This window comes from Aythya fuligula, chromosome 3 (assembly GCF_009819795.1).
Source record: "Aythya fuligula isolate bAytFul2 chromosome 3, bAytFul2.pri, whole genome shotgun sequence".
Classification (NCBI taxonomy): Eukaryota; Metazoa; Chordata; class Aves; order Anseriformes; family Anatidae; genus Aythya; species Aythya fuligula.
This window is the reverse complement of record NC_045561.1, coordinates 42,896,024-42,919,492: the sequence shown is the minus strand read 5'-3', so window position 1 is coordinate 42,919,492 and position 23,469 is coordinate 42,896,024. Positions and strand designations below refer to the sequence as shown.

Below are 23,469 nucleotides of genomic sequence, written 5' to 3'. Positions count from 1 at the left end.
TTTCCAGACTCTTTTAGGGAATGCTGAACTTCCAACCAGCAGAAAATATTTGATGCTTTAATATCTGCACTGTAGACTGAAGAGTATGCCAGAGGGTCCCTATTATCATGTTTTGCCTGTAGGCTGACATCTAGCTACCCACTTTATTTCAAGTATGTCCTGCTGTGAGGAGCCTGGGTCCCTCTTGTTTCTGTGCTACTGCTTGTAACTGTCTGAGGAAAAGTAGCATGGAATGTATCTTGCATTCTGAAGAAACTTAGTATGCAGATACTTGGACAAATGGATCATTGTTAACCCTTGTATGTCATTATGAAAAATCTACTTGTAATGTTTCTAGTACTTGAAGATTAATTGGAAAGCTGGAATTGAAAATGCTGATATTCTGTCAGCTACTGTCAATCACTTGCCATAGCTTTACAGACATGGTCTACAGCCTCGTGTTTTGCCAAGAGTCTTAAGTGAAGATAAAACTGAAACTCATTATCAGCAAGACAAGTAGTTTCCATTTTCTTGCTTCCTCAGCTTTTTTGTTTAATGATAGCATGCTTGAATTCATCTTCTTTTTATTTGCTGGTTGTTCTGTGTGCGGGGATTGGAACCATAAAGATGATACCAAGAAACCTGTAGGCTTGGAGGATAGTGAAATGACAAAAACTCAACAGCTCTTCAAACTGTCCTTGATTCTTCCTGTTTTCTTTCAGTTGGTGGCTATGCTATATGTCTGCACAGAGTGAAGCTTTTTATGTATTGAGGAAAAAGCTTATATTGCACATGCACTTCCTTCTGTGTAAAATAAATGCTCCAAGAATTAAGGAGTCTCTGGGTTAAACACATTTCTCACTTCTTTCACTTATCTTTTTTTCTTCCTTTAATGAACAGAGTTTAGTGACACTGCCTGAAGATTGTGGCCTGCCTGAAAAATCTCTGTGTCTTATAAAAATACTTGTGTTCTAATTGGCTTTATTTGTCTGTTTATGTTTGAGTAAATAATTAAGCTGATAGACCTCATCCATTCTGCTTGGATGACTGCTAAAACTCAGTATAAGAGTGAGGAAAAGTAAAATTCCAGTGCCCAGTTCTGCTCTCAACTGTTCATGTGAACTGCTGGGGGAAATGTTTTTCTTTACCTTTCATAGCTCTAGTTTGCAAGATGCTTGCTTTTTGTGGGCAGCGTGGGCAGATCTTAGTCCAGAGCTAAGACCGGTGAAAGATTGTTTCATTAAGCATGTTGTAGGTATTCAGCTGTCAAAACTGAACTTCAGTCGCGTAAGCACAACCACAGCTTTTCAGTCTTGTGACTTGACTATTTTTGTATCCTGTGAAGATTACAGGAACATGTTACTAAAAACAGTGGTCTGTTTCTTTTTCAAATACTTAGCTTCTGCTCCAAAGGCAGGGTACAAGAACTTTAAAACTTTTTGTGTTTTAAAATGGGTAAGGATTCTGTGTTTTTCAATCTCAGTTTTATAAACAACAGAGTCACTTTTGTTTTTCTAGGTACTTCAAGTGAACGAAAAAAATGTGAGCTATTAAAGTTTAGCAAAATGTATGCAAAGAAATAAAATCAGATGCTTTCTAATAGGAGTATCAAAAAACTATCAGTGTTAGCCAAGCGCACTTACAGTTGAGAGTTCACATAGGGCTACCAAATAGGGTCGTGGTACCTTTCTAACATGAACTCTTTCTTAAACTGCTTGCAAAAAAAGAGAGGAGCGAGGGACAAAACCCAAAATCAGGTGAGCATAATCCAAACTGAAATAATTAACAAAGGGTAGGTAATGGTTGAAGAAGGCAATTTCAGTGGCAGTTTAGAAAACAATTGACCAACTAATATAAGTTGCTAGTATGTACATTATGTATATTCCTGTAAATGCAACCAAATTGTAAAATGTATGTGTGAAGGAAGCCAGCTGTTTTTTGATGTTTTACTTATGCTTGTAATTTCTTGTTAGCAATTGCTTATGTGTTGATTGGCAACGGCCTGTATGATGAAGCCATACGACAATTTTCAACAATGCTTCAGGTAAGCTTTCTTTTTGGACTCCTCAAGCTAAATGTAGTATTTAAGGGGAAAAAAAAAAAAAAAGAAACACATCACTTTGTGAAATTATCCGATCTAACCTATGGCTTTTACTAAACCATATTGAATTAAGGGTTTAAAAATGAGAATAACAGCTCTGATATTTATTTTTTGTCCAAGCATAAGCATGCTCTTAAAGTCAGGTGATTCATATCTTGGTTAGTTGGTGAGTATTTTTCTCATCTGTACGAATAATTTTCTTTATGATGTTTCGATTTAAAAAAGCATCTTCAGAAACCGATTTGTGCAAGATTGAAGTTCCTTTAATTCCTGTCTTAGTGTGTAGACTGAGATCATTTAATTTTGCTGTGTATGGGAGGAGATGGGCTGCAGTTAGGATGCTCCTAGTAACATCAGGAGAAAACAGAGCAAGATAACTTACTGCTAGTGTCAAGTTCCACCTTGCATTCTTAGTGATAATACTTTTGTATGATGGATTTATCCTTCTTCAGTGGTAAACATGTGATGAGTTTGTAAGTAAAACTTAGCTAATACTTCAGGATATTTGTTTCTGATCAAGGTAAAGAATTCAGAATCTTCTATGAACCTGGGTAACCACTTTTGAAACAACAACAACAAAAACAAACAAACACAACAACAACAAAACCAACAAATAAACAAAAAAACAATACCTAAAGCTGATATCAAAATACTGTGTTTATATGGCCAAGAACCTGTGACTATGAGAAGTATGTGCCTTCTTTTTTTCTAAACTGGTTGTAGTGCACAAATGGAAGTGGTAAAGTAGTACTGCAAGTATCATGCATGTTTTGACTCAGGTAGCATATGGCTCATACTTTGATTGAAAGTATAATAACAAAACTATTATAAATAATAGTTTTTATTAAAAATAATAACAACATTATTATAGGGAACTTACCAAAGGACAAACAAGCTACGAATCAGAACTTTTTCCAGTTATTTAGAGATCTGTCATTGGTATGCTTCTAATGTAAGGAATGATTTAACTTTTCTAATGAAAAATCCTGCTTCTAAAAATTAAGTTATAAAGCTCTTCCTGCCTTCTCTTGAGTAAGAAGGTAAAATAGAAAGTGAAGATAAGTGAGATATATCAACTGTAGAAAGTTACTGTGAAAAGTGTGCATGTAATAGAGCAGATTTGTAATGCACACACTTCAGCTGAAATCATGATATCATGATTAGATGCCTCAAAGAATGTAGAGTCATTGAGATCATTCACTCTGTCTTCCGTAAGACAATTTTAAATACACTTATTAAAATGATTATTGGAACATTTAACAGAACAAACCATTCATGCTTAGTCATTATATTAAAAGTAGGGAAGTTACCTGAACTTGACATTGGCACGTGTACAGTTGGGATCAGTTGAAGTCTGGCAAACTGTCAGCATTGGTTACACCACTTATCTGTTGTTTAGTCAATGCAGTAATTTGTTTCCTGGCAGTTGTCCCAGGTAAATGAGCACAGCTACGTACCTGGTTGCAGGTATTTAAATTGGCAATTTCTGACTGGATTTCAGGGAACCCCTAACTGCCTAGAAAAGTTGTGCCAAGAAAACCAGCTCTGCAGTTGTAGTTCTTCATATTTGGGTGGGAAGCCATGGCCGGATTACATTTTATTGCACAAGATGTTGTTTAACTAATAGAACCTCTCAGAGTCTAAACTCCTTCCCTCTTGTGTTATAAAAATCATAAATACAACCAGAAGAAAGGAATAAAAAGTATACATGAAACTTTTCTGTATCTCACTGTTGAGTGCTTTTGCTATAAAATAGTGTTAAAAATGCTGTGGGTAGCATTTCTCATATGAATTCTCTTCTCTCCCATCAGATTTGTTGGAGATGTTTAGCTCTTTTTCCAGACAAATCCTGCCCGCTAATTCCAGTATATTAAACTGGAAGGTTGTGACCATATGAAAGTATAGGATGTAATACAATCCATGTGATATCTTTGCCTGGCAGCTGTGGTTGTTCATTGCTTGCTAGTTGATAGCAACAAGAATTAAACATTTATTGAAGAAAGATGCGTATTTTTTAAGCGATTACTACATTTGTTCTTAATCTAACAGGAAGAACCGGAGCTGGTTAGCGCAATCTATGGACGAGGGATAGCATATGGAAAAAAAGGACTCCATGTAAGTAGATGATTATTTAAAGTTATAGGTGACTGAATTATTTGAAACTAACCTATAAGAAGGCCTTTTACAGGAGGAGCTTAGATCGAACGGTATGTACCTATCAAGTTGTAAACTCATGCTCTCCTGCTATAGGCGATGCAGAAGTGTCCCATGTCCTTCCCTTGGTAGGTGCTCTGTAACCTAGTGATCTAGTGGACCATGCTGCTCAGCCCATGGGTGTGTTCTCTGTGGGACTGTGAAAGTAAAGCAACATGAAGCAAGGATGCCAAAGGAGAATATAGGAACAGTTGTGAGCGGTGAATTGTAATGCTTAGCGCTGGGATCTACAGCTACTTGAAAGAGTTATCAGATAAGATAACGAGCAGTGTCTTCTAAAATGCAGGTTTCTGAAGCCCCACAGAATTTATCTTTGTATCTGGTCTGTATTTGGAAATAAAAAAGTCTTTTATTTCAGCATGGAAAATCGTCAGCTCTTGCAGTCCAGTAGGCTTTATATTGCTTCTTGACAGACATGCTTCTTCAAATCTTATTGAACAAATTAATACATTTCAAGTTAAATTACTTAGAGCTGACTGCTCAAAATTTTCCTGAGCAAAAATAAGTTTTAAAATAGATATAGTTTATGTAGCCCGTTAACTCATGATTGAGTGGTCTCTCAGTATTCTAGAGGGAACAAGAGTTGAATAACTTCTTGAAAATGTCTCTTGTGCAGGATCTTTAATTCTTTAGTGGTGCCGACAGGAGCTTAAAGTCCCTCGTATTTGCATATTTTTAACACCAGTCTGATTTTTTTCCCGAGTTTTGTTAGATGTTGCTACAGTTTCGCTTCAAAAAAATGAGGTTTCTGTCAACACCTCTTTTGAGACACTAAGATGGTGTTTAGCATGTTAAAACTGGTTATATAGCAGCTTCCTAAGTAACCATGTTTTTGTAGGTGAAGTATGTGCTCCCATCCTACAGCTTATTGAGGAAAATCTAAAAACTTAGACAAGACACTGATGCCATCAACTGATTGCCAGAACTCCTCAGATCAGGTTATAAATGGTATTGATGAACGCACTGGTGTGTGTGTGTGCGCGTGCATGTGTGTTGGAGTTCGTGTGCGAACTTGAGCCAGCTTTGCTGCCAAGAATAAGTTATTAGAGCTGCAACACAAAATTGATGTTTACAAGCAGAGTTCATTTTCTTATAGCAAATAGGTGTTTTTCAGCTATTTGTAGCATGCCGCATCTTAATCTTGTTAGCGGAGGTGTGAAGGGCATTTAATGTAAATCAATGCATTTTCAGAGTCTTAGCCAAATGAATTGTTCTTCATCGCTCAGAATGTATTACTGTAGGTACACACAGTTGTTTACCTTGCTTATTTTTCTCCTTTTCAGGATGTGAAAAATGCTGAACTTGCTCTTTTTGAGCTCAGTAGGGTAATTAGTCTAGAACCAGATCATCCTGAAGTATTTGAACAACGAGCAGAAGTGAGTATTTTCTTCTGTCTTTTCAGGTATTTGGAAGTTGTTGCAATTGCACAGTGTTCTCAAGTATAATTTTCCATGTAATTTCTGGAACGTTTACTTTTAAAATTAAACATACATGGAATGGAATTACTATAGACAATAGTATAGCATATATTATGTTTAAGTGTACAATTATTTATAAAATATAAAATATTTATAAATATGTTTTTTTTTTAGTAATCTTGATCTAAAAATATGAAAGGCATTCATATAATTGGGAAATGGGCAAATTTTGGTTGGGGGGAATACTTTGCCTAAACTGAAGAGGTTTGAGAAGGTTTTAATTACGTTTTCTGTTGAGTATGTTGGAATTACTTTGAAATACAGTATTTTGCTTTGGTTGTCTTGTTTCTGTTCAAAATATTAAGTTCCTAAAAATGATGATGGTTGAAAGTACACTGGTATTTCAAGGGAAAGATGCTTTAAGATGTTCTATTTCATAAGAGCTTCGAAAAAGGAGAATTTTCTGTCCTGTTCTAAAAAATATAGTTATTCTGTTACAGCTGAACATGAAAAAGAATAATTCTCATATTTCTAAAACTAATCCATTCAGCCTGCATGCTCTAAACTGATGTTTTCGTTGGGTCTCTTAGATACTGTCCCCTCTAGGACGAATAAGTGAAGCATTATCTGACCTCACCAAAGCTATTCAGCTACAGCCATCGGCACGGCTTTACAGGCATAGAGGCACCCTGTACTTCATATCTGAGGTTAGTGGATTTGGATGGTTCTGTTTGGTTCTGGTTGTGTGGGTGTTGCTGGGTTTTTGTTTGGCATTTTCTTGTGTGTTTTTTTATACCAATTGCTACTTTTGTTCAAGACCATCTTTACTATTTAAGCAGAGGGGGGGAAGCCTTGTTTTTAACGTATTTAACTTTCCAGCAGTTCAAAGATATTATTCAAGGATTTCATCTGCGTTTCTATTTAATGCAGAGAAGCAGAGGGCAACTACATGGTTTACCTTGCGTGCTTGTCTCCAATTATTGTGTGTGTTTGAGGAATAGGATATGGATAAAGAATTTGATTTATAACCTCCAATTGCATTTAAGGAGTATTATTAAATACTAGTCTAAAAAGGAAAAGGTATGGCCACCACAGTAACTACTATATATGCTTAAAAAACAAAACTAATATCCTGTTTTGTTATGTAATCAGTTTGTGTTGATTTTCTTACACTTTGAAGATAAGTTACTCATTTGACATTAAAGATTGTCTGAATTCTAGTAGCTGACAGCTCACTTTGCTCTGATCTGTCTCTGTGTCTAGTCTTTTTTTTCCCTTTACTTTGTTTTATTACAGCACTCACTGAAAAAGTTGAAAGTGTATTATTCATTCCTTATTTGTTGATATTCTGAGTGGCAGTTTACAATCATTGCTGTTTGGCCCTGAGGGTAACTTCATATATCAAAGAAAATTCTGTAGTTTAACTTTATGAAAATACAAATATATATTACTCTTTATTTGTATAGTGTTTCTTCTGTCATCTGAAATCTACTTTATCACAGGATTATGCAACAGCCCACGAAGATTTTCAGCACTCACTGGAACTGAACAAAAATCAGCCTATAGCTATGCTTTATAAAGGCTTAACCTTTTTTCACAGAGGACTCTTGAAGGTAAAGTTATGTTAAATAACAATTCTCTATTTGAGGTTATTTCCAAAAAATAGTTGTAGAAATCTCATTTGGTGTTGGCATACATATTTCTCTCACATAAAAACTTTAAGGCAAAGGAGTAAAAGCAAAATGAAAATGCTTTTAGTCCAATTCTAACAATGTAATGCTTCATAATATGACATATAAGTACTGCTGGTCTTGATGGGCGTTGGTAAATCAGTCATAACTGATGATGTGTTTATGTAGTGCTTTCAAAGATGTTTGTGTTTTGCATCTCTGCTAAGATCTGCATGGTTGTATTAAACTTTTTTTTTTTTTTCATGAAATGGAGACTCCTTAGGGGAGCCTGTGAATGGGAAAGGGATGAAGAGGAAAATAATATTAGATTCTTTCTTGAATGAGCTAGAATCAAGCTATTATTCAAAGAAACCAGGAATAGAGAACCCTACATCAGTGCCTGTGATATAAGTTGATTCTGAAGTGCTCATAGATAAATAGGGGGGACATAATTGTTCCCTCAGATTCTAAAATGAGCAGAGAAGTTGTTTCCTTTTTCAATCAACTGAAACCAATTTGAGATGCAAAGATATAACTGTGATTCTTAAATTTCAAGAAAGTGGATTTTTTTTTTTGCCTTTACTAACAGCTTGGAATTCAGTAAAGGTTGTATGAAGAAAGCCTGACAGAACCAGGAGACAACCCAGAACTCCTGGGTTTCAGCCCAGTATCTTTCATAGTTTATCACTACCCTTTTTGTATCCATGCTGGTATTTTCCCCTCACACACGCACACTCACTGTACAAGGTGAGAACTCCAGGATGTCACTGAACTTACTGTCTGTATCTTATCTCAGTCAAGTGAGGTACTTGCAAATAATAGTTGGATTGAATTTCTGATTTTTGATGTAGACAGCCAAAAGCCCAGAAAGTGAACGTGGAAATATAACTGACAAGAGTAAATAATGCCTCAATCTTCAAGATGGGAACAATGCTTTCTTTTTTCAGATTTGCAAATCGACACAATTCTTTGCTTTCCTCTACCCCATTTTTTTTTTTTTTCCTGGAGGAAGTATCTTACCCATTACAGCCCTTTCATCCCTCTCTAATATTCTGTTTCTGAGAGATTGTTACTGAGTGGCTCTGCATTTCCAAGCATACCTCTACTCCTGTTTATCCTCTAATAAATTACTGTCAGGAGTGGTTCTTAAAGCAAGGCTGTACAGGTCACCTCTTAGGTTTTACTAGGCTTGCTGGAAACTGAGCTTTGGCTCAGTTTGAGAGGGTATTAATTTTTGGGGGGGGTGTTAATTTTTGAGTGAAAAGACATTGCTTTTGGGGATAATCTTCCGGCATCTAAAACTTATCTAGAGTATACAAGACAGTCAGTAATGGTAGATGACTATCTTATATTTTTGTTCAATAAGTATTTTGGTGCTTCTAGGAGATAGTACTCAGAATATATTTGATGCCTATTCTAAATAAGAATCTTGACAGGATTTATACTAGCTCTGTACAAGTAACTTAAGTTTCTTACAAAGTTCTGATGAATAACTAAATCCATGGCAAGTAACTATTGATGCTAAAATGGTACGGAGGTAGTAAGTGACAAACTTTTTTGTTATTATCTCTCTATAGGAAGCCATTGAATCTTTCAAAGAAGCTCTGAAGCAGAAAGCAGACTTCATAGATGCATATAAAAGTCTGGGACAAGCCTACAGGTAAGGACATTCAGAAATAGTTTTAAACTTCTTCTATATGATTGTCTTCTTTAAAATGCACTCCAAAGTTTCACACATTTGTTACAAAACCATGCAGAATCATATGTGTCCTTGATAGCTCCTGTGGCCAGTATGGCTACGTGAGCATGTGTTCAAGACAAATAATTTTCAGGTTTGCTCTGTAGTTTTAATTCAGTCCCCAGCAGCTGTGGATCAAAGGTTAGGTGAATGGCAGGTATCAGTAAGATGGGAACATAACATAGTCATCAACTGAGTATCTCTGCACATTGTAGTTCTTTTCCCAACTTGCTGTGTCTTGTCAACTTTCTATTTCATATTTTACATTACTATTTTTGGAAAGTACTGATCTGCAGCAGAAATGCTGTTGCAGCAGAAGCATATTCTGTTTATCAAGGGTTAAATGGGGTAGGGATGGTACACAAGCATTTCATACAGATTTTAGTTATGTGGTCATGTTCTCTTCAGGCTGTATGCTTCCTTCAGCATACAGAACATGCAGTATTTACTGAAAGCAGTGAATTACATTTATTACATTAAGTTTTTATTATTAGCTTTGTGGACTTGTGCCTTATTACAGTCTCTGCGTTCTGAACTCAATATAATGGTTAGTTTCCTCATGAGTTTTTCTGTGGTATTTGTTACTGTGGTGTGTGAATACTTTTCAGGTGCTAATGAATTGTCAGTAATTTAGCCTGGAATGTGGGTAGGTGCCTTTTTACATTTCCAATAAATCCTTTAACTATGTGTTTTGTGTTTGGATGTGAGACTTTCTCTCTCTCATCTTTTCTATCCTGTGTCCAAGAAACTTCAGTCTGAAGAAGTTTTGCTTTGAGGGATGGGGATGACGGGGAAACAAGCTTTTTAAAGTTTCATTTTGCAGTGGATTGTTGTCTTACAAAGCAAAAGTCACTAAATCAGAGCATTCCAATCAGCTGAAGTATGTTGCTTTTCTCCCCTCTCACTGTCCACCACACTCAAAGTTCTCTGGTCCTCAGGAAATAATGGCAGAAGGAATGTAAAAGAAACTTCATTTCTTGTTTTGCTTGTTTTTTGTTTTATTACACTTAATATGCAAAGCACAATTACTGTTGGCTCATCTAAAATGCTCAGCAGTGAGATAAGGAATCTCAGCCAACAACCAGAAGATGAATGGAATATTGTTTAATAACAGAGGGGGCTATAACTAGTGGCCAACTAGGAAAGTCTGAAATACTTTCCCATAAACACACAGGTGTTATGAGAGGCAGAAATAATACCTAAGTTCTCCAGGACAGCCCTTGGTTAACTTCAGCTGACAGATGCTTCTTTCTTTCTAAAATTAGATATTTTAAGTTCACACCTTCTTTCTTCTACATTTCAAATATGGTGCTTAAAAAAAATCTTTTAAAGATTTTTTTTTATAGTGGAAGTAGGCAATTCTGAGTCTCCGATTTGTCCTTCTGCACAACATCAGTTATGGCATTTTATTTAATTTCTGCTTTGAGTCTAGTGACTTCTGTGTTCGTGCATGTGCTTGAAACAGAAGAGCTGTGGTTAATCACTGATCTGTCTACAAATTCTTTTTGGCAAATGTACTTAAAACTGGTTAATGTTGTTAGTCTTTTCTGGCATTGCTAGTTTGGATTAATTTCAGGTAATGTAACTTGACCTAGAAAGAACTTCAAGATCTTAAATTTTAAAAATCAGTCTCCTGGACAAATATTTGAGGAAAAAATTACTTGTGTACTATTTCTATTTTTATTTATTCTGGATAGTAAAAACAGACACAGAGAAACTAAAAGCTGTCCTGACCATGGAGTAAGTCACTACGTTTGTTAGTATGTTTTTAGTTTCATCTTCCAAACACCACGCACTTTCTTATTCAACATTTTAAGTATTTTGTATATTAAATAGTGTTTATATAAAATGTTAAAAGACCTGTCAGAGATTGCATTCTCTAAGAATGCATTTTTTGGAAATTTTGGTTCTGTTAGGTTCTGAAACCCATACTTAAATTATTTTTTTTAATGGTTTATGTCCATATAGAATTGTGGAAAATTTTTGTGGTCTTGTGGCATTGCATATTAGAGTACACATTTCAGCTAGTAAAAAACTTTGTGCAGCTGTTAATACCACCAAAGAACAGTTAGAGAATTACTGCTTTTGCTGAAGAAATTTCCTATTAGTATTGCATTCCATTTTGATGATATCCCCTGTGGACACATGAAAACAACTTTTAACAAGTAAATTTGCTGTCACCATGTATTTTTCACTTTATACTTTATGGAATTCCCTAGGGAACTTGGCAACTTCGATGCTGCTACAGAGAGCTTCCAGAAGGCTTTGCTGCTAAATCAAAATCACGTTCAGACATTACAGCTCAAAGGAATGATGCTTTATCATCATGGTAGCTTAGATGAAGCACTGAAGAATTTTAAGGTATGTAGTGTAAGACCCACTTTAAATAAGAAATCAAAATATTTTAACAAAAATGAGTATACAAGAATTGTTTTAAAAAAAGACAAATTCCAAGTTTTACATTCTGAATGCTAAGAAGAATGTGCATTTGAATTTAAATACAGTTTAAGTCTGTCATAAAAGATTTATTAAAAGCTTGGAGTTTAGAATTAAAAATGAAATTTGGCTAAAACTAAGATACTTCCTCTACTTCATGAATTCCTTATCATGCTCTGGTTGAAATGATTTATCAGTTTTTTGAAACTGGTAATTGTGTTCTAGCTAATATTTTACTTTGGGTTGAAACTTAAATGTTTATTTGTACCTGGGGGAAGAAAGGATTTAGTCTTCTTTGTAATTTTAAGCTTAAAATATGCATACAAAGTTCCATTTTTTTTGAACAATAATTTCTGAGGCATTTTCCGTGTTTTGAAACAACTCATGCTATGTAGGAAGCCACTGACCTTGGGGGGAAAAAAAGTACATAGTTCTTTAGGTAAATAAAATCTTGCCTCTTTCCATGGACATTAAGTAACAGCCTCATTTTGCAGGCAGAACAATAATGATATAGACATGTGGTTAACAATCGCTTTTAAAACAATAATTGAAATGAGATGTGGACATGACTATATCCCCTTTGAATGCGACTGTGCTTATTCTAAGGAGAACACTTCCTTAGTCATTATGTATTCCTCTTGTAGAACACAGTTTGTAGATACTGGTATAATTGAAAGGATGATTTAACTTTTAAGACAGAAATGTTCCTCTAAAGAGATGTAATTGTTAGAAAAAGAATCAGAGCATTGTTTAAATGAATGAATATCAGTTTGCTATGTGTTTAACATACAGTAAATATTTGACTAAAATAATGAAGTGTACTAATGCATGAACTAATGAAGATATCACACCATTTCTTCAATCCATATGTTGAACTAGTCAAGAAAATCACATTAATGTAATGACTGTTTTTTTTGTAGTTTAATTCAACTAATGAAACTAAACCTGTTATCATTAGTGCAAACACAGTCTACTTTCATAACAATTAGTGCGATCAAAAGCATATTTGCACTGGCAATTCCTTTTCTTTAGTAAAGCTAGAAGTACTTTTCTTTGCTAGCAATCTAAGTGCCAGGAAGAATTTGAAAGAAAACTTTGGTGGAAAGTGCTTCTTAATAATCAGTAAATCTTTTCAGTAGGGAAGGCCTTCTGACAAAACAGGTTAGCTTATTTGAAGATTCTCATTCTCTGTTTCTTGATTTGTGAATGCTTTATTCCTTTAACCTTCTAGAGGTGTCTACAGCTAGAACCATACAATGAAGTATGCCAGTATATGAAAGGACTCAGCCATGTTGCAATGGGACAGTTTTATGAAGGCATAAAAGCTCAGACTAAAGTTATGTTAAATGATCCACTACCAGGCCAGAAAGCCAGTCCAGAATATCTGAAAGTGAAATATCTCCGAGGTGAGTTGATTTTTTTCGCTTTAAATCCTGTAAGAACCCTGAAAGTGCAAGTGTGGTTATAATTATGTCAATTTTAAGGAAACATTGTACATCCTGAGGAGCATGATAGTGTGTCATCCAGAAAATGTACACACTTGTTTGTTCATGCAGTTAAAAGTCGGCACCGTAAACCTGATTCATATTTCTGTGAAAAGGTAAAGTGGTACTTAGCTGAAGTAGGCTTATGTCTGTCTTGGAAATTAGCTAATAACAAAACTTGATTATTGAAGAGTAATACCTTATTTAAGTTATGTTGGATAACCGACAAATGTATAATCTGTTTTCTGATCTTATATAATTACAGAAGTAGAATAATCATGCGAACAGTATTTAATTTTATTTCTTTCCTCCAGAGTATTCTAGATACTTGCATGCACATTTGGATACCCCTCTTACAGAGTATAATATTGATATAGATCTTCCTGGAAATTTCAAGGACCACTGGGCCAAAAATCTTCCTTTTCTTATAGAAAATTATGAAGAACAGCCAGGGTTACAGCCACATATAAAGTGAGCAATTTTATTATTTTTTAAGCCTATTCACAATGCTTTTTTTTCTGCTTGACTTTTAAAAATGCTATTCTGAGGCACTTACACTGTGGAAATCCAGTGAGTGTAGGTTCTTTCGAAAACTGTAGCAACTGGAGTTGATTCAGTTCATAAAAGAGGAAGAATGATACTTACAATGACTTTTTTTCAGTTTGATTTTCACATAAGCAATATTGTTTCACATCATACAGCTTTAATGATTTACTATTCTATTTTGTTTTCTTTGCAATCAGTGTTAAGGCATTGAAAAGTTTGAGATGCTGAGTGCAATGCTATGTAGCACCCTTACTAGTTTCTTGCTATGTGTTAAATTTTATTTTATTTTATTTTTGTTAGAGGTGTAATTTCTCAACTATTAAGTAGATTTGTTAATAACAGATGGGTTTCACTAGGAAAAATATTCTCCAGAATAATTTAGATAACTAATATTTTATGGGCAGCATAATATCAGCTAACAGAGCACGGGATTTATTAGACTAGTCTTCAGAAATATGTACTTAAAGGAAGAATAGCAGTTTCTCCTGATATAAATGAATTTCTAGATATATTCTCACTTAATTCCTCTATGTAAAAATAATGCTGAGTTAAAAATATATGGCTTTTGTGTTAAAAAGATGGATTCTATTCCATATATGCAAGAAGCTTTTACAGAATTAAGGGATAATTTGCAGAATAAGACTTCCAGCTTCTATATGTATTCTTTCCTTACTTAGTGTTGAGGTTCCTCAGGTAAGCGTGGCATTTCAAGAAGGTGTGTTATTGGTTAACTTTTAGTGCCAATTACTATGAGAAAGTCTGAAGATGAAATAGTTTTTGGTAATAATAAGATGAGTAGAATGAGGATTTGATTTGAGATAGTATAACTGCCATATACTATGTATATTTAGTGAGGTGGGAAAAGAAACGAGTGTCAAAAAGTCAGTTTTTGAGTATTTCCCACATGAACAGTATGGATTACCAGATGAACAAATTGTTTTATAACTTCCAAGACCTATGTTGCCAAGTTATGTCTGATGTATGTTTTTCTCCTCTGTAAGAGATGTGTTATTTCAGAATTTTGAAAGCTATAAGACTGATGTGCAAGAACTCATATGTGTAGCTGATCATCTGGGTTCCATGATGCAGTATGAGACACCAGGATTTCTTCCAAATAAAAGAATACATAGAGGTATACTGAAAAAGCTCTCAACTTGAGAATTAAAAAATTAATGTGGTTACAATTTAATGCCATGCCTTTACTACCTGCAAATTGGTCTTAAGCTCTACTCATTTCGAATACTTATATAAAAAGTTAAAATGAAAATAATAATTATATCAGCAAATTTCCTGGAAAAGATGATCTCCCAGTTTTTAATGATACGGGCATTTTTTTCTGTAAATACATCACTTCCCTGCTTCAGTTTTCCTGTCTGTACAAAAATAAGTGTGTGGTTCTGATTGCTTTTCTGTTTTTGTTGTTTGTCCTTCTCTCCTCCTTCTCCCAGCAATGGGATTGGCTACTTTAGAAGTAATGCAAGCTGTGCAGCGGACGTGGGCAAACTCAAAAGTTCGGATGAATGGGAAAACCAGACTGATGCAGTGGAGGGATATGTTTGATATTGCTGTGAAGTGGCGAAGGTAATGATAAGAGAGAAAACAAGCCTTAAGTTGTAATAATGGTGCATGCTTCAGTTAACCAAAGGGCTGTAGTCTGAACAGGTAGAACAATTGTTATTTCTGTGCTAGAAACAGTTGAATAAGCTAAAGGGAGTCAATCTTAGCCTATATACTTGAATGTATCTTTGTGCATATATTTGTGAAAAATCCAATGCATTCCATAAAGGGCTGCATAACAATAAGTAATCTAAACAAAGAGCTCAGACTGAGGCATTCTGGGGTTAGAGGGATTCTTTACTTGGTGTGTTGTTTCATTTTGTTGTTGTTGTTGTTTTTTTTACATTCTTCATGGAAAAAGAGTAGATAAAAGCAAAAGTGTGTTGCTAATGTAGAGAGGATGGATGAGTGTTTTGGTAGGTAAACACAAATAGATCATTCAAAGGTAATTAAGACCAAACCAAATAATGTGTGTTTTTTTGAATACTTTATTGTATCTTCTATTAATTCTCAATTACTTTCACATTAAATTGTTATCAGAAATAGAAATACTTTTTTTTTTTTTTTTTTTTTTTTTAATGTTCTATAGAATATATTTTAGTCATCTTGAATACTTTTGTTTTTTTAATGTTTACTTGGTTTTTCTACCCCATCTCTATGGAAAAATTGCACAAACTGATTGCTGGAGACCTGAATCTGATTATCTCTTGCCATTGTAAATATCAATGATTTTTTTTCATTAGTGTACAACTAGCATTTTTATTTTTTTTTGCATAAATAATTATTTATTCGAATAAATTCATTTTTGTTAATTTTTTATTCTATGAAGTTATTAGCAAAGTACTTCATAGTATTTTGCCTTTCTGAACAGCCTTTTGGAATGTCTTGCTTTCCCATTTGGAGATTGATAGGTTTGGCGAAAGGATTGCTCTGGTTTTGTTTCAAATGCAGTCCAGTTGATTGAGCAGAAGTTATCAGAGTATTGTGTCTGAAACTGCTGGCCTTGAAAACAACAGACGTTTAATAGCAGTCTGTGACAATCTTGTCAGCTGAAATACTCAACATTTGAACTTTTTATTTTTTGCGTGATTAATTCACGTGAAATAATTCACAAAAAATGCAGTAATATAGCCATGTAACATTGATCAGATTGGGCTCATCTCATCAGGTTCCTCAGTAAGAAAAGTTACTATCTTGAACTCTATAGCTCAGACCAGTGGTCAATAAAACTTTGCATCCTGTCAACAGCAAAAGCTAGTTGAAGGTTCGTAAGAAAAAGTGTAAGAGTAAAACAAGTACAAAGCAATCATCCAGAATGGTTTCCCAGTCTGTCATAGTTTTCTGTGGCTTGTGCATTTTATTGAGTCAGAAGTGACCAATAACGTACTCAGAGTTGTAGAATCGTAGAATGAGGCAGCATTTTTCTGCTGTTATTCTGGCAGTAACATCTGTGAAGAACAAGACGGAATCGAGGCGTGTTTGAATTTTTTTTTTTTTTTTTTGAGTCCAGAAAGACAAAATACAGCAGTCACCTCACTTGTATTGGTTTAATTCTTTATAGGTTTTTGGTTCTTAAAAATCTCTCCTTAGTTAACACCTGTGCATTATAAACTAACATACTGTGCAACGTCAAGCTCCCTGCTGCAGACACAGTATTCAGTTTTGACATGAAGATTCCCACAACCTTCCAAGCAGTTAAGGCAGAAGTGACTCAGAGGACCTGGTACTAGACTTGCCCACATTTTTAGGTCTTATGCTGTGTTGGGATTTATTTTTCTTAAAGCATCACTGATACTGAACTCATTAATACTTAAGGTGAGCAATTCTGATGCAAGTGAAGGCTGTCGTAGGAGGAATTGTGTATACCTTTATCAATAGGAAGACATACTTGTTTGTGGATTTCATGGGTTCTGTTGGCAATGAGAATCAGATTTTTCTTTTGTTTTATGTACCCTAAAATGGAATAATTGTAGGCACATTTGACTGAAGAATCCCAATTACTGTAGGGTAACTAATTTTATTTGTTTATATGATAGTAGCAGCTAGGGGCCACAGTGGAGTCCCTATTATACTTACTTCTTTTGTAAAGTAAAAAACAGTTGTGTTGCAAAGGTTCTATTTTCTAATAAAAGGCTAAAACAGGTAGGTGAAACAAACAAGAGAGTGAGGAAGAAATAAAGTAACATTAGTGTTAATAGTTCTTGTCCAGATGAGTGAGATATAATAAGCCAATTATTAGTAGAAATCAGACTGATAGCCACTCCTTAAAAATAGATCTGCCAAAAAGGTGTTTGAAGTATATCAACAGAACAGCACTAGGAAAACCTCTGTTTTCACTGCCTGTGCTACTGTTCTTAATTTATTAAATGAAAGACACGAGAAGCAAGCAGCCTCATTTTTGCACTATGGAATTTAAAACGAGGCAAAAACTAATACTAGCTACCATTCTGTAAGTAAGTATTCTGATAAAATAAGAGGATGCTTTAGGTACAAGGAGTGCACTTCTGAAAATACTCTGCTTTCCCCCTTTAAAAAGAAGGGAAGGGTTGGGAATTATGTTTTCCGGTTGATGCAAAGCTTTGAAAGACCATAGGACATATTGCAACTTTGTTTGAAACCCTTACTTTTTGTGAGCCAACCTCTAGCTACATAAAATGCTTATAAATTCTTTTCTTATGAAAACCCTATGTACATTTCTTTAAAAAAAAAAAAAAACAAAAAGCATTTTTTGTGACTTCTGAATTATAGCTTTTGTGAAAAATTGTGTGAGAGAACAAAGTTCAATTAGAAATATTACATGGAGTAAAACGTGCCAATGTTAACATCCTTTGTCTTTTAGGATAGCAGACCCTGACCAGCCTGTGCTTTGGTTGGACCAAATGCCCGCCCGAAGCCTTAGCAGAGGTTTTAATAATCACATTAATTTAATCAGGTATGAGAGTTTTGCCAAACAGCTTTTTCACACACACTAAGGCACTGTACCAAAACTTACTGGTTGTTCATGAAACAGCATGCACGCTAAGGACATATGTGTCCAATACTATATTATTTACTTTAATGTGTATTTTTTATTTTCTATTGGAATATTTATTTGTTGTGCACTCTTATTTTTCACTGATGACATTTTCTCTTCCTCCTGGATTTCAACTGTACAACTGAGTTACAGCAAGATAAAAAGTAGTACCTGGAAGGTGCATATTTTTACATACTGTTTTTAATTCCCAAATGATCTTTTTTTAATGTAAAGTTAATCACAGCTGTTATTACTGCAGATGATACTTCTTGAAGACAGTGGCAATTATAATGAAACAGAGCTTTCTTATTGCCTTTATTCCCAATTTATAATAGGGAGAAAACAGTTTCTTTAGTTGTTCTCAAAGTAGACCAAATTAAAGCAAAGGTGACAAAATAAGTAACCCATCAAAGGTAATAGGTGCATTTTCAAACAAAGCTCAAATTAAAGATTGAACCACTGTTGTACGTTCCATCTTCTCCCATTCTGCAAGACTCAGTATTGCACTCAAGGTAGTGCTACCTCCCACAAAGTGGTAGAAGTGTGAGAGACTCAATGTGGCAATGTGGCAACATCACTGTCAATCACAGGAGCAGAGTGTTTGTAACTAAATATGTAGCCAGATTACATCTTTTTTTTTTTTCTCCCCCACTATGGGAAGTATTGAATCTTTGATCTGTCATTCTGCTTTCATATCTACTTCTTCCTTTTTTTGAGAATGTGCTTGGAAAAAGCAAGACAAGGAAGCAAAGCCTTCTCAAGAATTTTAAAGTAAAAAAAGTGATAGTCTGATGTTCACAAATGATGATCACTACTGATAATTCCTCCACGCTCGTCCTACCATTCTACAAGGCTCCCCTTTACTTTAAGGAGCAATGGCAATGTAGTTTTAAACTCCAAATTGCAATTGGTGGTTGCCCTTCAGGGATGTACTCATTATTGGACAGTCTTAGGCTTAGGCTTCTGTCTTCCCTCAAGTCAAGTGTTACATTTGGGCTCCAAACTCTGTCCATCTTTACTGCATTCCTCTCTACACACATAGGCTTCAGCTGAAATCACAACAATCTATTCTTTGAGACAAGGGTGTCTCCCATACTTCATCTGTTTCTGTCTGTTTTTATTTTAAAATGGGAGAGGGGAAAACTTAATTATTAGGTAGTCTAAGGTGGCAGAATGCAAGGACATTAATATAACAACACTTGATTACTATGCTGAAAGCATATTCTGAAGAGTGCACCCTTGTTCAATATCTCTGTCAGCAACTGTTTTTCACTGAGCAAAGCACAGTAATTGCTTTGCTCATTGCATTTAATAATTGCATTTAATTGCTCTGCTGATAGGAAAACAAAACTGACAACTTACTGTTCCAGTTATTGTGGTGGTTCTGTAGAAACTTAAAATAAGCATTATGAACTTTGAGAATGATAGGCCTGCAGTTTTAATCTTTTGGTTTTGGATCAGCCTTGACTTTTGGAGATCTCATCAGCATTTTGGTTGTGCATTTTTTGATAGCAAATCAATGATTATCAGGGAGTTACCATTTAGGGGCTTTTTTAGAGGGAACACTAGATTTGAAGCAGCCTTAAGAGCTGATCATGGTTCAGTACTGGCTGCTGACTGCATCCTTTTTGATTCTAGGAAGCAGTACTTGTTTGATGATTCTACACCCCAAGTAATAGCTGTTTTCCTTGGTTAGCTTCCCATAGTGATTTGTTTCTGTTTTTGGATTCCCTCCTGATGACTTCACATGGGGCTCACCCCCATCTGGAGTACTGCTTTCAGCTCTAGGGCCCCCAGCACAAGAAAGACATGAAAGTATTAGAACAAGTCTAATAAAAATTACTTTCTCTAATAAAACGATTTTATCTAACAATAGAACACCAGCCTTTTGTTCTTTGTTCCAAGGGAATAGGATAGGTAACGGTTCCTGACTTTCTAATTTGTTATGGGCCCTACTGACAGAAGCTCAAATAATACTTAGTAGAATATGAACTTAGTAATATTTTGACATTCCGGCTAATGGCATACGTTGTCTTGGAAGTATGTAAGAAATATAACTGCAAGTACTGGGTGCAGTTCCGTGTAGTTCATACCGGTAACTACCATTTCTTCAGTTGTGCTGATTCAGTGTCTTACTGCACATAACATTTAGTATTCCTATTTTGCCATGCATCTGTGTAGTTTATTTGGCAAAAATTAGGGCTGGGTAGCTCTAGGAGGGATAGTGGAGAGCGTAGAGGAGTAATGTTTTAAACTAGCTAGCCACTGAACGATTTGAAAAGTGGAACTTTCTTTCATTGTTTTAGTATTCATGACAGATGTAGTCAGGCTGAGCTCATGCTGTCTCTAGCTTGTTTGATATAAATTCTACACCAGTAGTTTCTGTGTGCAAAAATACTTGGATTAGATATCTTTTAGCGTATGCTTTTTCTTTACCTCAGAATTCTTTGCATTTACAGTCCACTATTGTTGAATGATTTTTGGAAAAAAAAAATGTTTACATGTGGAGGCACTAGCATTCAGTGAGTTCTGAATTCAAAATTATTTTCCAGAATGGTATAGTGATTGAAGAGTGTCAGAAAACAGTTTTGTTTTCATTTGAAGAGCTTTTAATAGAGGGTATAAGAGAAGTCTTGTACTTCACTGTGTTTAATGGACTTCCAGATCTTAACAATCTTAAGATACAAATATATTGGCTATTGCTGCTACTTTGTGGGTCTATACACAAGCACAACTCTGGCTGATCTCTTTTCTGGCAAATGATTAAAGTTACCAAGTTTTATTTAAATTAGAGTGAATGTTCTTGAAAGTTTGAATTATTTCCAAAACAAGGATTTGGGATCAGCTAAACATTAATGATACACTCAGTGTTCTTACCAAAAAAAAAAAAAAAAAAAGTAAAGACACTCTCTAGAAGAGTGCTGCTTTTGAAGTTTTGGTAGTAGTGCTTAATATACAGAAATTAAAGCTGACCACCCACCAAAAGTTTTTTCTCAGTACTGCTGCTTCTAGGTGGTAGCCTTATGGAATGATAGGTCTGGTTTGGATGCATTTTCCAAGATGCCACTTAATAAAAATCCAGTTCCTTATTCTGACATGCTTCTGCCTGTTGTACAGATTTTTTTTATACAGATGGAAAATGATGGGACGTACAACAAGGGCAAATTATGCACAGAAATTTATCTTCATCCTTTCTCTTTCTATCTCTCCCTCCCTTTCCTATGTGCAGATTATGTATGTGTTCTAATTCTGTTCGGGTTTTTAAAGACCGATTCTGCAATTACTCTGAGACCAGGCCTGCTGAAGTGAGAGGTGGTGGAGTGAGACAGGGAGTTAAGCTGCCAAAATCACTTACTCAGAGTGAATAAAAGCTAGGTGTGTACACCTTCCTGTGATTGACAGTGGTTTTGCTTCCTCAGAGAGCGATAACGTTTGCTTTATAAAATCTTGTTTTGTAGACTGGGAGAAGAGGAAGGACTCCTACAAATGCAATAATGGTATGTAATTTTTCCTCTCAGAGTGGTTATAATACTAGCAGGTTTTTATCAGGTTTTTATTTATAATTTTTCTTTGTGTTCTATGGGGGCAAAAAAACTTGTTTCCTTATTCAACAGTTACTACTCCTGTTAGGAGTCAAAGCAAAATTACTTCAGTAAGTAGGTGCTCAGGTGAGTAAAGAAAACTGTACCTGGAAATGTGAAAACTGTACATGGAAAACTATGTTAGAGCATATTAACACATCTGTTCACAAATAAGTAAAATGGGGAATGTTGGTTCTCAAAGTAAATCAGTGTGCACACTGATAATTCAGCTCTGCAATTTCTACTAGTCTAAACAACTGTCTGAGAAAATTCTGTCCTATTACAATAGATAATTATCATATAGATAATGGATATACTAAAAATGGGAGAATACCCATGAAATGCAGTTTATCTGAGAACAACTGTACCAATAATACATGAATTTTTGCAAGTTCAATTGGGAATCTATGTCCAAAGTTGTGGATGGGCAATTTGCCATTTCAGAAAAAAACTCTAATTCTTTACTTTGATCTAAGAGCATCTGTGGATAAAATATTGTCAAATTTTAATGAACAATGTTTGCCTTAGCCCTGGAATGTTGGGTTGAAAAACAGGACTTTAAAGAGAAACTTTTCTTTTGTTTTGTAGGGGCCAGGTCATTAACATGCGTTACCTGGAGTACTTCGAGAAAATTCTGCATTTTATCAAAGATAGGATCCTTGTTTATCATGGGTAAGCTTTTGATTTTTTTTTCACTTCTCCCTGCCTGCTGCTTCACTCCCCTGGTAATACTGATTTGAAATTTACATAGTGATTAATTTCGGAAAGTCCAAGTGACATTTCTGTAATTCTATGTTCTAGTGTTCTTAGTGTCTATAGCTGTTATACTTCCTAATAGAAATGCAAAATCCTATTATTTGCCACTTAACCTAATCAGAAAAATATTGTCAGTTATAGTATACTTCTAATTAAATAATGGTATTAAATTTCTACCCACAGCTTTTGCATGAGTGGGTCTTAATTCTTTCTATAAAATATGACTCATAAAAGATGTCTTCCCCCCTGGTAGAATGGAGTACAGTTCCTGGTAAAATAGACTATAATTTCCTCTGGATATTGAGATTAATTTTTTTAATAGAGTGATAAATCCCACCTTTTGGAGTGAGGAGAAGGAAAAATAGAAGATATGAAAAGCAATTTTATATAAAACTGGTGTTTGGCAAGTAGTTTTATCAGAACAGAAAATCTTTGCTACCTGTTATATAGATGGGTTTGTAGAGTGCTCAAGCAGAAGATGGTAGCAGAACCTTAAACAGAAGAATGTAGATAATCTTAAAATTGGTGTTTATATCAATTTCAAACTTTGATCGCTCTCTTATGCGTAAAATGTCTTCCCAACCTGTGGCTTATTTGTGGCAACAATGTTCTGACAAAGTTTAAAAAAATTAAGAAGCTCTTAGGTCTTCTAATTTTTCTTTGGCCTGGTAACTTCTGTTAAATATTACATTCTATTATTCTTTGTGCTATGTGAATACCAAAAATAAAAGTACAGAAAAGCTTTTTAACAGTTGAAAACATTTAAGTTTTAGAACATTTCTGATAGCTACTGATTCATAAGCTTTGTCCTAACTGAAAAGTCTACCTTCTATTGAAAGCTTTTTCAGGCTGAGCCAGTAGCCTTTGACCTTGAACCAGAGCAGTTTGTGCAGTGGTTTTAAAATATACTTCAATTCTTAAAATCTGTGTACAGTGATAAATTTTAGAGAGCTGGTTCAATAGGTTTCTTCACTAT

The 23,469-nt window shown here is 34.9% G+C and overlaps 1 protein-coding gene across 1 annotated transcript in view; it reads left to right on the top strand.

The window, feature by feature from the left end:
* The window catches only part of TTC13 (tetratricopeptide repeat domain 13), a 38,468-nt gene that overhangs the window by 4,653 nt on the left and 10,346 nt on the right, over positions 1-23,469 (top strand). The window contains exons 4-16 of the mRNA XM_032183856.1: positions 1,953-2,023; positions 4,130-4,195; positions 5,578-5,670; positions 6,303-6,419; positions 7,215-7,325; positions 8,960-9,042; positions 11,340-11,481; positions 12,788-12,962; positions 13,355-13,511; positions 14,588-14,718; positions 15,035-15,167; positions 17,983-18,075; positions 22,326-22,409. Of these exons, the coding sequence (XP_032039747.1) occupies positions 1,953-2,023; positions 4,130-4,195; positions 5,578-5,670; positions 6,303-6,419; positions 7,215-7,325; positions 8,960-9,042; positions 11,340-11,481; positions 12,788-12,962; positions 13,355-13,511; positions 14,588-14,718; positions 15,035-15,167; positions 17,983-18,075; positions 22,326-22,409 (1,456 nt within the window). The remainder of the gene's footprint in view (positions 1-1,952; positions 2,024-4,129; positions 4,196-5,577; positions 5,671-6,302; positions 6,420-7,214; positions 7,326-8,959; positions 9,043-11,339; positions 11,482-12,787; positions 12,963-13,354; positions 13,512-14,587; positions 14,719-15,034; positions 15,168-17,982; positions 18,076-22,325; positions 22,410-23,469) is intronic.